Raw genomic sequence first — 17,671 nt, forward strand, 5'->3', positions numbered from 1 at the left:
TGTTTCTGCTATATAAATAGAGGATCTGCTAAATAGTAAAGGATCTGCTATCCTGTTCTATCTATCTATCTATCTATCTATCTATCTATCTATCTATCTATCTATCTATCTTTATATATATATATATATATATAAATATCACTGCAGTATCTCTGTCATACTATACACAACATATATATATATATCCATCCATCATTGTATAATACACCTATAATGTATTGCTATATATGTATATATACAGTATAGATATTCCTGTCCTATATATAAAGTACAAATAAATTACACATCATCATCTGTCCTTCATTCACCGATTTCTCCCCTCGCAGCATTGCATTCTGGGTGACATTACAAAGCAATAACTGGATTTCTTCTCTTCTTCCCCAGGTTTCTGCTGCTGGTGGAGCTGGAAGGCTGGGTCCCCCGGGAACCAGAACAAAGTCTCAGGTTTGTGTCCTTTCAGAACTTCCCTGCAGCATCTTCCCAATACCATCCTCACCATCAGATTCAGATAGTAACCTCACTTGTGAATAAGAATTCATTTACACCGGCTGCATTGGGCTGTGTTGCTTGAAATTAGGGGGACATTGGATCCCGAGTGTCAGGGTTCTGGTTATGCTCCGTAGGGGAGGATATTTTTACACTGCACAATGACTGACTGCAATTGGTGGCTCCAGTCAATAAATTTATTTATTTTTATAGTGTCCCACATGGCTGGACGGAGACAGATCGCCTCTCGAATGATGGGCTCCTGACCCTTTTTTCTCTACTGCTGCTTTCTAGTCCCCACAGCCTCTCTCTTCCCAACACTTTCAGCAAGATATTACTTTCTCCTAACTTCATCCCCATTCACCCTACCCATAAGTTCTTACCCCCCTTTTTCTGGCAGTCTATGGAATGCCAGATCTTTTGTCAGTAAAAGCCTCCATACAACCTTCTCCTTTCTAAATATCTGAACTTCCTGACTCTCACTAAAACTTGGCTTTCCTCCTCTGTCTCTGCCTCTGCTGCTGCTCTCTCCTATGGAGGCCTGCACTTTACACATACCCCTAGACCTGGCAACAAAGTGGGGGGTGGTGTGGTCTCCTTTCTCACCTAGATGTACATACAGAGTCCTTCCTACCCCACCCTCTCTCATTTTCACCTCTTTTAAAGCCCACTCTGTCCATCTTTTCAGCCCTTTACCCCTCATTTTTGCTGTTGCAACCCCTATTTAATGTACAGCGCTGCGTAATATGTTTGCGCTATATAAATCCTGTTTAATAATTAATAATACTCAGCACAGCGATGGTGGAGGGAACTCCTTGCAGAGATCTCACAAATAGAGTCCCCAATAGAGAGAATGGATTGCTAGATTTAATAAAGTGTATCTATAACAGAAATGCCATATATTGCAGTCCTTAGATGTGGTAGCTGCATCAGTTCCTTTTTTTCAGCCTCAATTCTATTTCTTTTACCTGGTTTCTCCAACCAATAGCACATTTCTTTTAAGGTCCCTAGGACAGGAAGACTACAGATCACCCCCTCTTCTCTCTATATTACATATTATAGGAGAATTGGAAGCATTACAAGGGAGGACAGCACAAGCAAAGGGCACAGGAATTTATCAGCTTTCTGGAAAAAATCAGTTTTGTTTGCATATATGGAACAGTTTTATAAAAGTGCATCCAATAGTATATTTACCAGACCAAAATGTGCAAATAGGAGTAGTTCATTGTAACATATAAATGTCTCCAGCATCCACCAAACATTAAAATTTAATTTCTGGGTAATACGGCCCTTGGGCTGTTAGTGTTAAAAAGCAGGATTGGCAAGGAGCAGTATGATACAGTGACCAAGCCCTGGTGCCTGAATATGGCAGAACTGCTTTAAATATGCACATAGGGCCCCACCGTCCTCAGATGTCAGTATATTAAGGGGCTCCATTTCTTCTTTCCTCAGCATTTATGGTTTTTGAAACTGTTGTGAATGCAGAGATGGATTGATTGTGTTTGTTTTGGCTGTGCTTCATAGTATAGAGGTAAGCAGCCTCACGGACCTTAATGTTCATTTTTATTTTTTAACACTCAGTGGTTGGCTGACTTGGCCTTAGTTGGCATCTTTACTGGCACCCTTGTTGCTGAATCCTGGTCCATTGGTCTCCCATAACGACTTCCTGTTTGATTGATATTTAGCCCCCCATCGTTTAAGCTATACCAAATACAGTCATAATTTGGCCTCACTGCTTTTCCAAAGAAAATTAAAAAGGGGCATGGAGGTGCTCGGCTGTCCTCTGAAGAATCTCCTTCTCATTGGCATACAGAGGAATCTTGTGGTCCAGGAGTTGCCAGCGCAGTGTTATCTCATGATCCGATTCCTTCAGGTTCTGAAACGACAAAAGACTTAAATGGAAAAACTGCCCAGAACACTGACCAGTCTGGTATGGAGGAACTGGAGTGACCTGCACAGAACACTGAACAAACGGAAGTGTAATGCCTCTGACCCATAATCAATAAAGAGATTTGTACCCTATAAAGATAAGTACCGCCGGAGATTTCCCAGGACAGAGAGATTTGTCATTACACCAATGGGGTTTAAAGGAAAGTTACAATGGTGTTTTGCTTCAGACTGTACGTTGATTCCACAAGATGCATATTCCTGTTTAATTGACTTATATACATTGATTGAGGAATAGTAAGGCCTCGCTCAGATATTCTAAAATTGCATGTGCACCAGGGAGCAGTTTTCAAAAGCAATGTTTGACAAACACTGTCATTCAGTTGTGGTGTGGTCATGGGTCATCTCCAATGCAACAACCACGCAATGGCAATGGCAAAGTAAATTGAAGCAGCTGATGACTTAAAGTTGCCCAGTAGAATGTTGATGTCCGGACACCTTGCAGCAAACTACCACAATGGGAACCACATGAAGATGAGTGCATAAAAAAGTTGCTAAATACTGTTGAAAAGGATTGGTTGGAAGCAGTTGCAGTTTACCACAAGTATGAAAAAGATCCAGGCTTTCAATAGAAAGGGGGCTCTAATAGAAACATATAATATTCTATACCCAGAATCCTTCCTGAGCAGTCGGGGATCATGTGATGAATCAAAGGACAGAATACAGAGGGAAGAATACAAATTGGTGTGCCATAGGAAATATGGATTCCACCAGTCATCCTTGTTATTAATCTGTCTTGGCAACTTCCAAACTCATTCCGACTACTAGAGAGAAAACCATTCTGACTGCAGATAATTTCCCCAGTTTATAAAGATTTTCCATTGTTTTCACTAAAAAGGAGGCTAATTATCCTATTTTACATTAAGTAAGAAAGGAAAGTTCATGAGGCATTATTTCAGCAGCTGCTTCTTTTTTACTTTAACTGTGCCACTTTAAAAAGAAAAGGTGTCACATGTCATCGCTCCTTACCCTAACTCATGGGACTTGGGGGTGTGTTGGTTCGTGGAACAAAAAATAAAATACTGGAACTTTTATTCACCTTCAAAAGTTTTTCTAAGCTCTCCTTTGTGTCTAAGTGGACGTTGATTGCCTGAGTCTCTATCCAGGCATTGTCTGTGTTTCGAGGGTCATCCAGGTACCCATGGAAGACCTATTAGAGAGACATAAATATTGTAACATCTTACTCCTATTAGCCCAATCAGTGTACCAACATATAAGCAGCAAATTACTAACCTCTGTCCCAGAGCCCAGCAATGCCAGAAATTTACCCAGGTAGGATTTCTTCAGTAGAGCCTGGAACTTAATAGGAACCTTCTGTCCGGGATCCAATGTGCCCTAAAAATAAATCCCCAAAATGCAGAAGGACATTACTCAGAATACACATGACAGCATATACAGCATGACTATACTTCAAAGCCAGCTAGAAGACATGGTTTGACCAGTCTGGTATGGAGAAACTTGACTGGTCTGCACAAAACGCTGACGTCTCTTGTTTTGACAATCAACATCAGTACCTGAGCTCCCAAATGCCCATATAGTAGAATAAATTTGGTCACAGGTACAACTTTGGGCACAAATACTCTTCAACATCTAGTGAAAAGATTCACCAGAAAGCTTTACCAGGAGGCCTCCAGAATGGAAGCTTTTATAGAGACAAAGGGGCCATGGTAGGTCTATTACCATCTGTGGTTTTAGAATAGGATTTCCAACAAGCTTACTTAGGTGTGATGGTCAGGTGACCATGTACGTTTGAATTAATTCTTATTCTTATTATCTTCATGCTAATCCTATGAAGGCAACAATGGTAATCCACACCACCATCCTATATTCTGTGTCAGAGTCATTTTGCTGCTCCTTATTTTCAATCCATTGATGAAGTATCATGGCAGTCTTCCACATACACACAGGAAGGTGGCCAGCTATTGCCTGATGGTCCTTAGTCATGTGATAAATGACCAATGGCATGCGTCACATGTTTAAAGTAGGACACCGAATCCCTCCCTATGAAGCGAGCTTTAGTTATTTAGGGATAATTCAGTCTGTTTTAACTAAGCATAATTTATATTGTCAGTTTACAAATTCCCAGATACACAACCAAGAGCAAATGCTCTCACATAGAAGGCTTAGCAATACCTGAAAATTACCAAAAATTAATATTATTTTACAGTATTTATATAGCGCTGACATATTACACAGCACAGAGTTCATAGTCATGTCATTAGCTGTCTCTCAAGGGGGCTCCCAATGTCCCTACCATAGTGATATGTCTTTTGTACATTCTAAAGTCAACTTTTGGGGAAGCCAATTAACAAAACTGCATGTTTTTGGAATGTGGGTGGAAACCAGAGTACACGGTGGAAACCCATGTAAACACAAGGAAAACCTGAAAACTCCATGCAGATAGTGTCCTGGATGACATTTGAACCTGGGACCCAGTGCTGCAAAGGCCAGAGTGCTAACCACTGAGCCATCGTGCTGCCCATAAATTACCCAGAATCACCTGTAACAGCATACATTGAGGTTCATTGAGCACATTGGCAAATATTGTTCCCTCATTACTTTAAGTAGTGATTATTATTAAAAGCTTCCTCACCCCTGGTAGTGACCAAAGATCATTCTCTCTCCTCCTTACTACCAGAACCTCCAGCATATTCTTGGATGCTTTCCTGTTTGGCCCATTGGCAGAGCTGGTGGTCCACCTAGAATAAAATCATAGAATATACCAGTTAGTGGGTGCAGTCACATCAGAACAAGAATATTAGATACCCTACAAATGGTATTGTCCTTCATGCCGGGGTCACCAACATGACCACTGCCCTGTACCCTTTAATTGTATTACACATATTTATGTACTATATGTTCCGTGCTGCTCTGGGCTCCACCCTACATCTACACTGTTCTATCTGCCATCTGCTCCATCTTCTGTGTTTTCTGTTCCATTTTCTTTGCAGTGCTGTTCTGTTTTTTCTACATTCTGCTCTTTTTTTTTCTCTATGCTCTGCACTGTCCTATTTAATCTATGCTGTGCTGTCATGGTCTATTCTTTCCCTGCTCCGTCATCTGGCCCTTACTATCCTTTCTGCTGATCTACTTTGTACTGTGTATTCTATTCACTCTGTTGTTCTTCTCTGGACTGTCTACTTTATTCTCTCTGGTGTACCATTCTCTTCTTTGCTGTCTGCTCCATCCTCAAATGTACTCCACCTTCTCTTCTATCCTGCCCTATTTATCTTCCTGTCCGTCTACCTTGCTCCAAGCCATCTTATGACCATACCCTCTGCCCTGTCCTTCTCCACCTTCTATGTTCAATCCTATATGCTGTCCTGCTCCATTCTCTGTTCTGTCTATAGTTTGTTTTGTTCTGCTTGCTCCTCTCTGCTGTCCTGATCCATCCTTCAAGTTCTGAGCTGTCCTGCCATACCCTCTGTGCTATCATAATTCACCCTCCTGCTGCACCCTGATTTGTCCTCCATTCTTCATTACTCTGTCCTCTGTCCTTTCTTTTTTAGTCCAATGTACTCTACTTCTCCGTTCTCTGTTCTGAGGTACACACCTAGTCATCAACTGTAGAGAGAAGAGTACATAAATAAACCTGATTTCTGCTTACCTTGTCACTACTGGGTGCAAAGAATGGTTTGGTCCAAACCAACGCAGACTCCCAACTCCCCTCAGTCCAGTTCGTCCCATTGGGTTCCTGCAAAAAGAGGTGATATTGTTTTTGGGAGTTTTGGGAGTTTACACTTTCTATTTTTTCATCTTTCTGGAGATACAGACAGAGGAAAAGCCATGCTTACTTATTACCCAAGCAAACTCTATATAAAAGATCTTGGAAAATAGGACTACTCAGTAAGACTATACATAGTGACAATGCTTTTCTATTCCTTTATTTATGTGTGACAGTAGCAAAGCCCCAGATACATTAGTGCACGGTAGCAATGCCCTGGGTTCATTTGTGGTCAGTTTGTGAACCCCTACTATTGTGTGATACTTCCCCCACCTCCTAGATTGTAAGCTTTTGGGGGCAGGGTCCTCTCCTCTTCCTGTGTCACTGTCTGTATTTGTCTGTCATGTGCAATCACTGTCTAATGTACAGCGCTGCACAATATTTCGGCACTATATAAATCCTGTTTATTAATTATAATATTAATATTACTAAAAAAAAGCTGCCATTACATTGTTGTGTACCGAATAAAAATATAGTCTTCTCTTTTCAAACCCATGTCAACAGATTTTGGCCATTTTTGTCTATGTTGCATTTGGAACTTGGGGGCGCAATGGATTGCTCAATGGTGGTGAGAGCCCTAAAAATGGCCAAGGTGCAGGATTTAAACAGCAGCCTTGTCTTCCCCACAGCCTCTAGAGGTGAGGGCGTTGCACTGCAGACAGTCACCAGGTTGCGGTCCTTGGGCACACCAGGGTGGGCAGAACAATGAATCAGCGGGCAAGAGAATAGTAAAGGAAGGCTGGGGTTGAGGCAGAAAGCAAACAAGTGAGGTCAGAAAAAAAGCCAGGGGTCATGTACCAGAAATAGACACGGGTGTCAAGGGGGTTACTAAAGTCACAGGGGAATACAGGAGACACAGGAAGACACTGGAGGCATGGATGACATGGGGGTCACCGATGAGACGGGAACACAGGAAGAGACTAGAGGTACAGGGGTCACTTAGGAATAAAATAGATTTAGGGAGACACAGGAAACACTGGAACAGCACAGGGGAACATGTTGAGGAACAACAGACTGGACATCAAGGGGTTAGCAGAGGGGTTGGATTGGGAAACACTCAGCCAGGCAACAGGTGAATAGGAAATGCTCAGCAGAGCTAGCAGAGACAAATTGCATGAACACAGAGTGTCTAAAACAACTAAATAGCCAGGGACTATTGGAACGCTATTTCCTGATTTGCCAGCAAGAGGGGCAATGCTGATTAAACTTGGAAGAACATGTGCACCCAAGGTCAGAATTGCCCGCAGGAGAGAGGCGCCAAGGAAGAGGTAAGTGTGACAAGCTACAAGTAACAAGAGTTCCTGACCTGATTTTACAAGCTGCCTACCCTTTCTTGGGCTCTGTGGCATCCACATCAACATTTTCATGTTCATCTTTTTCATCTTTTATTATTTTTACAAATTTAGGTCAGGGAGAATTTCAAACACCCCTTTAGGAGGTCATCAATTGAAATGGATACAGATCTGCACATAAGAAAACACATTAGACTTACAGCGGCAAACCATCTTGAACTGTATAGGTGCCACAGCAACTACGAAAGTCAAAAAGTCCATCCACAGAATTGTATTTGCGTTTTTTCTGCTCCATCCTGGATTCAAGAGAGGTAGAAAAAGAAGATGGGGTGAGTACAGAGGCTGTATACTTGACAGGACCTCTTTAATTTTTACTATATGACATTGATATCTATGCGATGTCTTCTGTAAGTTTTTTCATATATAATTTATTTATAATAATGTTTAATATATAATTCTACAAAATGTATTTTGAACCTTTTTATAACATAAAAACACATTGTGCTGTTCTGCTCTTCGTGCTAACAAATTATTGGTAGTGCATATTGGAATTATACTCCAGAAGATTTAGCTTTAACCAGGACATACCAAAATCCATTTTTCCACGTAAACCTAAGATGAATGCTAAAAATGAATGACTCACTCTGTGTTTGGGTTATACGTCCCGCGGTCGTTCCTTTCAGCATTGTATAGGGGAGGATTATATTCTGGGAATTCCACCTATAAATAATATAAAAGGTAATCACTTAGGACATTCACCATGATCATTACTTCTCTTTCCCTTCCAGGACTTGCCTTGGGCTGCAGCTCCCCTCTGGAAGTCCCTTGCACATGTCCTAAGAGAATCACCAACCCTTTAAGTCTTTAAGTTTCCAAAATGAATGCCAAATGATTGATTCCTAAATACTTGACCCAAGAGGTGCCTAAAAGTGTTTGTCTTTTATGGCACAACATACCGGTAATCCCCCAAGCTTGAAACCATAAACATCACTATCATCTGATGTTTAGCAGCTACTTGAGCTTCACAAACCTCCATGATGGTGATGTAATTGCACAACTGATTACAATTTGAGGGGTAATATTCTTGCATGCAGAATAAGATAATGAGTTAGGCAAAGATACTTGCAGCTGCTTTTGTTGTTGTACTTCTTACAGAGGTATGTATGCATCTGGAGGCCAGGAAGGCTAAGGATAGTGGGTTAGTGTAGTGTGTAACAGAAGTACATGAAATAAAGGGACCTTTTCACCAAGTGTCACAGATACCAGCCAAACACAGCACACTTTGCACACATTCTAAATATGGCTTCCAGCTATGGTACTCCTGGTACTCACCTCCCATGGTACCAACTCATCAGGCACTGGGTGGCGGATCATTCTAGAGTCTGGGTAATGCAGGACCCGGGAGTTTACATGATATAGGCAGTTCTTCTCCGTAATTCCATCTGTGTTTGCTGAGGCCTTATCCTCGGAGTCCTGTGAGCTACTGTGGACTGAAGGAGAAACTCAAAGTGATATAATAGTAGAACCACCCTCATATCCTTATAAACAAATTAGGTCTGATCCAATTATTCTCTCCAAGACTGAAATATATTTACTATCATAGATAAAATAGGGTAATCCATCAAACCTAGAACGGATCTGGTCCAGGCTTGAATATTTGCCAAGTATTAGCAAATAATTACTACGAAATCCATTCCAGGGTTGCTGGATCACCAAGGTTCCCCCATGATATTGTATCTTCACCAGTCATGGAGAGCTTTAATAAATCAGCCCCATTGTGTCAATCTGCCAATCTGACCTAATATCCGTGTCCTACTGCTAAAACCCTTTTCTGTCAGAGCTGAGATGATCCAATTAAGATATTGGGTAGACTGGGCCATCTGCAACAGAAAACACAAAAAAGTTAGACATCTGTATCCCCTCAGGCAATCAACCTTGTAACAGTGAAGAAAATAATCATAAATCCAAATTTTACAGTTGTCACCAGTACACAAATAGAAAAAAAACGTCCAATGATGAACCTGTGGAACATTTTCCATTTGGCTTATTTCTTTGCTCATTTCTATTTATATCACTTTTACAACTAATATAATATTGTTGGCTTTACATACATTTTATAGTTTTTTCTCCTCATACTTAATTACTGCATGTCACTACAGCTACAAAGAGCCCCAAGCTCCATCCCCAACCTGGAGATTATCGTTTTTTAGTCTTCTCCTGCTCCCATGGCCCTACTTAGCTATGTTTTCTCCAGTGTAGTTCTCAGGGTCACATTAAAGCAGCAACACATTCCATGTTCACTAACATTATGTGCCCACAAGATAAGTTCATATGAATCCCTGAAAATACTATATGACCAGGTTTTTCTATCAAGGGATTTTTTGGACTTTTTTGGGGTATGCAGGGTATATTGTTGAGATGCACACACTCCATCATGAGGGACTTTAAAGGGTGGTGTAAGGGGCCAAGGGACTATACCTTGGGAATATTACCTGTTCTTCCAGCACAGACAACCTTTCTTCCAGCTGGTGCCCTTCACTGCCCTTCTCGATTTTCAGCAGACGTAGCACTGCAGAGACACTGCACAGGCCACAAATAGGACTTGTTAGTAATGTGCAACATATATAAAGACTATGACTCTACCCACACCCTGTTATATCAGGAGCACAATAGGGTAAATCAGTCTGTATCTCTGTAGAATTAGCAAAACTAAATGAGGAAGAGGCATTTCATTACCAAATCTCCAGCACTGTTCCCTGGTAGCCAACAAAGGAGAACATCTGGCAGCCAACACGTTAGTAAAATGAGGGAAAAAAGCTTACCTTTGGCCTACCATTGTCATAAAAATGATACTCCTCCTCCCGTTAACCTTTAATTTGCAGCAAAAATGGTCAAAAAAAAAATGGGAGATATTACCTGTCAGCCGTTTCCTTCACCAAGTTCTCCTGGCTATGTTCATCTCGCTGTTGCTGCATCTGCTGGTAGTTGTCCTTCATGTAGGACTCCCAGGCAAGCAATGATGACTCCTGTCCCTCATCAAGCTCCCGTCCTACCATTGAGGTGGAAAGTCATCAATGTCAATCATTGCCCAACTTCTTACAAAGTTTGTATTACAATAATGGTTATAGACTACCGATATCTCACATAATAATAACCATCCCCAGTTCAAGACATCCAGTGAATCATGCCAAATCATGAAAGAAGTACAACGGCTGAGGCCCTAGAGGCTTAGCCTGGGGCCAAGATTATCAGCAGTCCACCTGGTCATATTTTCGGTGTCCCGAGGGAGGCACACTTACTGAGTACTTTGTGGCCATGGGCCGGACGCCTAAAAATTCCATGTTTCAGGAGGTCGTGAAGATGAGCCAGGAGAATAAATGGAGGAGGTGCCGCGGGACGCTCCTTATATTCTTTAATGAGGCCAAATCGGTGGAATTTCCAAACCTGATCCGTGTGACTTTCCACCTCTCCAAATGTGTAACTGTCAGACAGAACAGATGATACAGTTACCTTCCACTGGAATTTTTGCTTCTTTGTTACTTTTTGTAAAGATTCAGCTCATGAATTAAAGAAAAGTCCTGATAAGCAAATGAACTTTGCGACTAATCTACATATATGCCCGAACCATAACAATGTGTATAACACAGTAAGATATGCAGATGGGAGACTAGAATGGATCTGACCACCCCTGCATTGAACTTTGCTTTTTCTTCCAACAGTAAACATACTAAAAGAAAAGATATATGTAAAGCTTTTCATTTATCTTTGTCAGAGGTAGGCAAACATTTGTGGCCACTGGGCTATTTCAGGGGTGGGCAGGAGCACACTAGGCCAGACTCTCTCTCGATTCCCGCCCTAAAGGCGGGAGTTTGCCGACCCCTGATCTAGGTCATTGTATATACAAGTTGGTCACATTTAACTGGACTTATTCTTGTAATATAGAAGACATTTCACAGCCTTCCAAGCTGCTTCACCAGTTCTGAGGGAATCCATTGTAAGGGTCCCTCCAGCTCGAGAATTGACACCCTTTAAAGTCAAGTCCAAAAAATTGATGGGTTCCCATCAAACGTTGTCAACAAGTTCATTACAATTCATATCCAGAAATTTTGGTGAAAATAAAGAGAACCTCTCCAGACCAGGAGAAGATCATTATTATACCTACCATATCAGGCAATTTGCCCTATCAAGGGTTCCCCCACCCCTGCAAGGATACAGAGCTCCACCCCACCAACTCATACAAAAGGTTGGGGAATTAAGTTAAAAACTACAGCCTCCATCTCTGCAGGTGTCCTCAAGGATGTAGAAAGTAAATCTGATGTCAATACTCTGCGAAATTGTACTATGAGCACACAGTGCTGTGATGAAACTGCAATGCACTTGGCTAGCAGGAAGTGGGTTGAATTATGCAGGGGTGTCATTAAAACAAAGAGAATGGTGCTAGACCACAATGCAGATAGTCTTCAGAGGACAGAACCAATGAATAAAGTATTTTTACAACAGGAATGGTATAAGAGGCACCACCTACAACATAGACTCCATCTACAAACTATGACCACACCATACACTATAATCTCTCTGCTGGTTAAGAACTGTCAGTTGTCTTCTGACCTAAACATAGCAATAAGCAGGTTGAGCAGAAGGATGTTGGCCAGGAGGAGATATAAACACATGAGAATTATGGTCAGCCACTCTGGAAAGAGTGCTTGGGATCCATCATTAAAAACACATTTCGGCAGAGTGGCGTCGGTGCCATTTTGTGTGCATTTTTTTGGGTCAAAGTTTAAACCTGAAAAACAGAGAGGTTATGTACCACTTATTAAAATTACATCCAACTGGCTTACCATGAAATCACCACAAGAAGCACCAACCAACTTACTGTCTACATCTGATGGGATCTGACCAAAGAGGGTGAGGTATGGCCCGTAGACCACATTGCGCAAAATCCAGTCCAACCTTTCTTCATTGGTTGTTAGAATTGCCTGCTTTGCCACTCCATATGATATGATCCAAATAGCCAGAAGGAAAAGGAAGAAGAAAATGTCTTTCACCTGGAAGAGACCAAAGATACAAGTTCTTACAATGATAACATCTGTTTATTTTGACCCAGTATTCAGCTGCAATAAAATGATTTATATATTGTATGGCCAAAAGTTTGCTGTCACCTGACCATTATACCTATTTATTGGCCAAAGTTTTGTTGATATTTCACCAAATTATTGAGTTTAGGTGTTTTTAGTGGAGGTACTGGTAATGTTACAGCATACAGAGACATTTATGCCCTTCACATTTTGTGACAATTAGAGTACCCATTCTGTTCCATCATTATGACTGTACACAAAGGTAGATCTTAAATACTTATTTTTAGTAATTTAGCTTGGAGAAGCTCAAGTGGTCATTACCAAAGTCCTGAGCTGAACTTCATCGGAATGCAGGTCTCAAGCCAGGTCTCTTTTTCCAACATCAGTAACAGACTTTTTAAATTCTTTTTGGCTAACACACATGCCCATAGACACACTACAAAATCTTTTGCAAAGCCTTTCTAAAAGAATTGAGCTGTTAAAGCCGAACAGAGAAATGGGAAGATCCAGTTTAATGCCCATGGTTATGGAACAGAATGGCCAACGAGCACATTTAGATGTAATGGCCAGCTGTTCAAAAACATTAGGCTATGTAATGTAATTAGAATGACAAATTCTTCTTCAAGAAGTGAACATTTCCACCTCTTTTCTAAATATCTGTCTTACCATTCGACGGAGGATGATAATCTTAGGACCCAAAACTTTGCTGACAGAGAAGATGTGCATGAGCCGGATGCAAAATATCATGAAGTCCAGAGACAGAAATACCCGACCCAGATAGACGGTGTCTGTCCGAACCAATCTAGACACAGCAAGGATGCTGTTAGAAGGGGGAAATACTACAACATCCTTATCTGACAGAATAGGACACAGTGGTCCTAACAACATGGAGCTCCCAGTTCTTGACTTTTGCAATTAACCTTACCTGCATATCAGCCCTACAGCGAATAACCCCAAAGCCATCGAATCCACCTGGTTCCAAAACTCTGCGATGTATTCGGCAGATTTCTTCACAAAGCCGCGGTGCTCCGGGTCATAAAGCAACTGGGAAGCAGAAGACAAGGGCAGTCAAAAAATAGAATATACACAGGTCAGCAGACAGCCATGCAGATAGCCATGCGGAGAGAAGATCAGTAATAATCAACAGATACCTTTTCATCCTCAGCAATATGACAGCCTAACTATTAAGGCTCATAATATGAAAGATAAAACGTCATTCTGGAGGCTTATAATTTACAGTCACCCACAGGCATATACAGGGGTATATTGTATGCTATGATACCTTGTAATAGTAATTTTCTCAGTTCTAATGAGTATAAGGAATATATGAAGGCATAAATACTTCTAATTATTTCAACTGAATAAATTAAAATCTTCAGGGGCATATATTGGGATGCCACAAGTTCTTATATGCTGGGTGTCAATACAAGAACCTATTACCAACACCAACATGCATGATGAATCTGCATGTTTACGAGAAGATATTTATGATCATAACAGCACTCATAAAGATTATTGGGTATTTATTGTTTAGCTGGACAATTTGGCTATTATAAGAACTGCCTGGTAAACTGGAGATAACCCTGCAAAGCCAGTCTTTAATACTCTGCTTCCACTTTTCATGACACTTTCCATACAAAGACAGCTGTCTAGCCACACAATGAAGCTGTATTACCGAAGGGATTTCGGCCGTTCATATACTAATAGAAATTATTACCTTGCAAAGGATAAATCGCCTAGCTTGGGGAAACTTCATGTTACAAAGATGACCCATTCATCTTAAAGGAAAGCTTGTGATAAAAAACAGGACATTATCGCGGGATGTGATTGAATGGTTGAAATAGGCAGAGCTAATTGAACAAGCTAAGGAAATATATCTTGCTATCATCCCAACTTCAATTACTAAATCAACCATATTGTGTACTAGTGCATTTCATCTCCCTGAAGTGTCAATGTTTTTTTCTGCATCTGAGCTCTGTGTATGCAATTATAGATTTGACCAAGAGAACAGAAGAAATGTTCACTTATAACTGTAGTTATTCCACACAAGAAGTGTTCCTTCTCCCAGGTTGCCTCTTTCTCTGTAAATTTGACATGTAGGAATTGCACTGCATCACAGCTGTCAATAAAATAGAGGGCTTGAACACTGTTAATTTTCATTCTGATATTTCAATACCTGACGTAGCTCTTCACTGAAGATGGAGAAGACCCAAACGTACAACAAATATTCCCTCCAGGATGGATAGGTCTGGAAATCGATCATCAGAACATATGCAAAAAGCCACAAAAATCCAACGTATGATACAACATTATAATAGAACTTCACAATTGGAGCGGTGAAGAAAGCGCGGAGCTTCCACTGACAGCTGTACGGTTTAGGTCTGTAGGAAAAATACAACATTTTATCTTAGTTTAATCATTGGCAATATACATATAATGATCTTTAGTAGAAAAGACCTAAATAGAACACAAAAGAAGCTCCTTTCAGGAAAGTATAGATGATAATGTAGACTGCATAAAGTCCAGGGGCGACAATAGAGATGAAGAATGTTTGTTTTGGAGAGGTTTCGAAATGGAAATCAAAAGAAAATATTGGGTGCCAACTGAGAAATGAAAATGAACGAAAAAGGTGTTTTGTAATGCAAATGGAAAGGAAGGGAGATGTGGAGTGGTGTTGATGATGGTGACTGGAGTGGAGGTGCTTAAAATGGAGACGGGTGCAAAGGTGTTTCATAAAGTCTACAGAGATGCTTATATTAAACACCAGCTTGGACATGTTTATGAAGAAGATGGCGGTTTTAATCAAAACCAGTGGAGAGATGTTTTTATGGTGGAGACCAATATGGGGCTAGTTAGGAGATGTTTATGATAGAAGCCATGGTGGAGGCTTTATAATGGAGTTTGGCAAGGCGGTGTTCATATAGGATGATGTTGGTTCTGGTTGTTTAGGATGAAAGATAGTCTAGAATGTTGAAAACTAGTGTGCAGGTGTTTGTAATGAACGCCAATGTAAAGGTATTTAGGATGGAGGTTGGTGAAGAGGAGTTTACCAATCCGTAGTAGGCGATGCCATGAAAGCCCATGTAAAGCCATTTTTGATTGACTTAGGAAATGTATCAGCTTGTTAGATTTTCAGCATGCAATGTGATATCCATGCTGGGATTAATTAATGTACTAATTAATTATTATTTATGCAGTAAAACCTGATAAGCACAATACACATTGGAGAACAGAATGGTATACACTCTAGCAATCTACAATCATTGTCCAGCAGTTTTTACCCACAGGTCAGCAGGTAGAGGTGTTTATGGATGGATATTGATCAGAACCTGGATATTACAATGGAGGTGTTGGTGGTAAGATGATGATGATGATATGGTTGGCACAGGGGGCTGATCTTGAGCGCTCCAGAGGGTTGAGATGTACAAGTCCATCCCCAGGTTATAGATAATAAGGATGGTGATGAGGATGATGTGGTTAAAGGCAACATAATTAGCAACACAGTTAGCCCCTTTGGTTTTCTCTAGCTCTATGTATTAGACATCTTATCTATGTGAGCATATTTGAATTTTATAGTTTATAATTGTAACTCCACTAATATGGTTTGTTTCTGGTTCTTTATTATATTAGCTGAGGCACTGAGCTCTGCCTTACCCCCGGGGTGCGTTTCTGGGATCTTGGCGGACACTTCTGATTCTTCTCTCATTTGTATTTCCATCAAAAAAAGATGAAGAATTTGTAGAGCCTTTCCTGTAAAACAGCAAAGAAAAATTGTCATAAATAGAATGATAGGAGTTGTCTGGATAATGTTTAAATGTATTAGGTAATTTTATTGACTATCTGTAATACATGAGAAATTACTTATCTGTCACACAGTCTATAACTTGGAGATCAGACCTACCAACTAGCTGCTCTGTTGATATCCAGAAGGCCTCATGTGTCTGGAAGGACACAACGGGAATAGGCCGATAAAGGCCCATTACCAATTATTACTCATTTTCATTACTTTTGCATGTGGTCTCAAAACCTTAATCCAAGCCTTTTCTACCTGTAGTGTCTAAAACAGAACTCCAGACAAAAAAAACCCAATGGAACAGTTTAATGTTCATTAAATCATAGTGGACCACCTGAAAACTCTCTGTAAATGTGATCTTTCCATAATTGATTGTACCGCAAACATCAAAGTGGCATCAAACTGTTTTAGTTTGAAAGAATGGGGCACCAGGGACTGGAAGGTGAGGGGTTTAACCAATTAAGCCTGTAGTAGGTAGATGACATTAGACAATCAAAAGAAAAAGGTTTGCCCAAAAAGTTAAGAGGGAATGGATTAAGTCAATGAACCTAAACACTGGCTGCTAATAAAAACCTGAAAGTTGGAAGTGATAAGAATTTTGGTACTAAAAGATGAAATGTGGAAGCTGTAGATCTGGATTTTTTGAATGGTGATGTGAAACAGTTATGTGAATTTTAAAAAAGTGAATAAATTAAAAAGTAAGAGTTTGGATGTTCACATCCCCAATATCTGACAGACTGTACCTTCAATGCCAGGTTGGGTTGGATAATCCTATTTTATCTGTAACTTAATTGGGCTCTGACAAGTGTCAAACCACCACCAGGCTTTAATATTCTCACAGCAATCTACAATTTATTAAAATATGAGAAATAAAGGTAGACTGACCTGTAGTTGATGAGACCACTATAGATGAGAGGGAAAAACAACATACACAGGAGAATCTGGATGGAGCCATTGTCCACTGAGAGCTTTCCCCACCAGGTCCTTGTGAGGAATGTCTGAAGAAATAAGATAAGGTTTTACTTTTTTTATCAACAACATCAGGTGATAGAAATTAGAACAATGAGTTGCAGCTTAATATGCAACAAACACAGGGACACTATAGACATGGCGGAGGAGAATGGAGGGAGCAGGAGGTGACTGGAGGATATTGAAGGGAGCAAGGCTGGAAGTTATACAATGTATCTGGAGTGAATTGAAGTTGTTAGGAGGAGCTTTTGGATACCTGAGATGAATGAATGTTTTAATGAAGAATGGACATGACTAGATGAGGCTGAAGATGACTTCAAGGAAATGGAGGAGGGTGAAGAAGACTGGAAAGAGGAGGTGGTTGGTAAGGATGAGTAAAGAT

The 17,671-nt window shown here is 40.5% G+C and overlaps 3 protein-coding genes across 3 annotated transcripts in view; 1 reads left to right on the forward strand and 2 right to left on the reverse strand.

Moving 5' to 3' along the window:
* LOC140321836 (transient receptor potential cation channel subfamily M member 2-like) overlaps window positions 1-17,671 on the reverse strand; it is a 79,547-nt gene that overhangs the window by 40,712 nt on the left and 21,164 nt on the right. The gene's annotated exons all lie outside the window — the stretch shown is intronic.
* The window catches only part of TPP1 (tripeptidyl peptidase 1), a 78,062-nt gene that overhangs the window by 2,486 nt on the left and 57,905 nt on the right, over window positions 1-17,671 (forward strand). The window contains exon 2 of the mRNA XM_072398617.1: window positions 385-444. Within this exon, the coding sequence (XP_072254718.1) occupies window positions 385-444 (60 nt within the window). The remainder of the gene's footprint in view (window positions 1-384; window positions 445-17,671) is intronic.
* LOC140323645 (transient receptor potential cation channel subfamily M member 2-like) overlaps window positions 1,737-17,671 on the reverse strand; it is a 30,143-nt gene continuing 14,208 nt past the window's right edge. The window contains exons 11-29 of the mRNA XM_072400909.1: window positions 17,206-17,318; window positions 16,182-16,277; window positions 14,704-14,908; window positions 13,453-13,571; window positions 13,194-13,329; window positions 12,326-12,497; window positions 12,058-12,235; window positions 10,749-10,930; window positions 10,366-10,498; window positions 9,942-10,029; window positions 9,248-9,329; window positions 8,782-8,939; window positions 8,093-8,169; window positions 7,650-7,745; window positions 6,041-6,127; window positions 5,027-5,132; window positions 3,667-3,768; window positions 3,473-3,583; window positions 1,737-2,362 (exon numbers count right to left, since the gene is read on the reverse strand). Coding sequence (XP_072257010.1) covers window positions 2,237-2,362; window positions 3,473-3,583; window positions 3,667-3,768; window positions 5,027-5,132; window positions 6,041-6,127; window positions 7,650-7,745; window positions 8,093-8,169; window positions 8,782-8,939; window positions 9,248-9,329; window positions 9,942-10,029; window positions 10,366-10,498; window positions 10,749-10,930; window positions 12,058-12,235; window positions 12,326-12,497; window positions 13,194-13,329; window positions 13,453-13,571; window positions 14,704-14,908; window positions 16,182-16,277; window positions 17,206-17,318 — 2,367 coding nt within the window. The 3' untranslated portion in view covers window positions 1,737-2,236. The remainder of the gene's footprint in view (window positions 2,363-3,472; window positions 3,584-3,666; window positions 3,769-5,026; window positions 5,133-6,040; window positions 6,128-7,649; window positions 7,746-8,092; window positions 8,170-8,781; window positions 8,940-9,247; window positions 9,330-9,941; window positions 10,030-10,365; window positions 10,499-10,748; window positions 10,931-12,057; window positions 12,236-12,325; window positions 12,498-13,193; window positions 13,330-13,452; window positions 13,572-14,703; window positions 14,909-16,181; window positions 16,278-17,205; window positions 17,319-17,671) is intronic.

The sequence above is a fragment of the Pyxicephalus adspersus genome, chromosome 1 (assembly GCF_032062135.1).
Source record: "Pyxicephalus adspersus chromosome 1, UCB_Pads_2.0, whole genome shotgun sequence".
Classification (NCBI taxonomy): domain Eukaryota; kingdom Metazoa; phylum Chordata; class Amphibia; order Anura; family Pyxicephalidae; genus Pyxicephalus; species Pyxicephalus adspersus.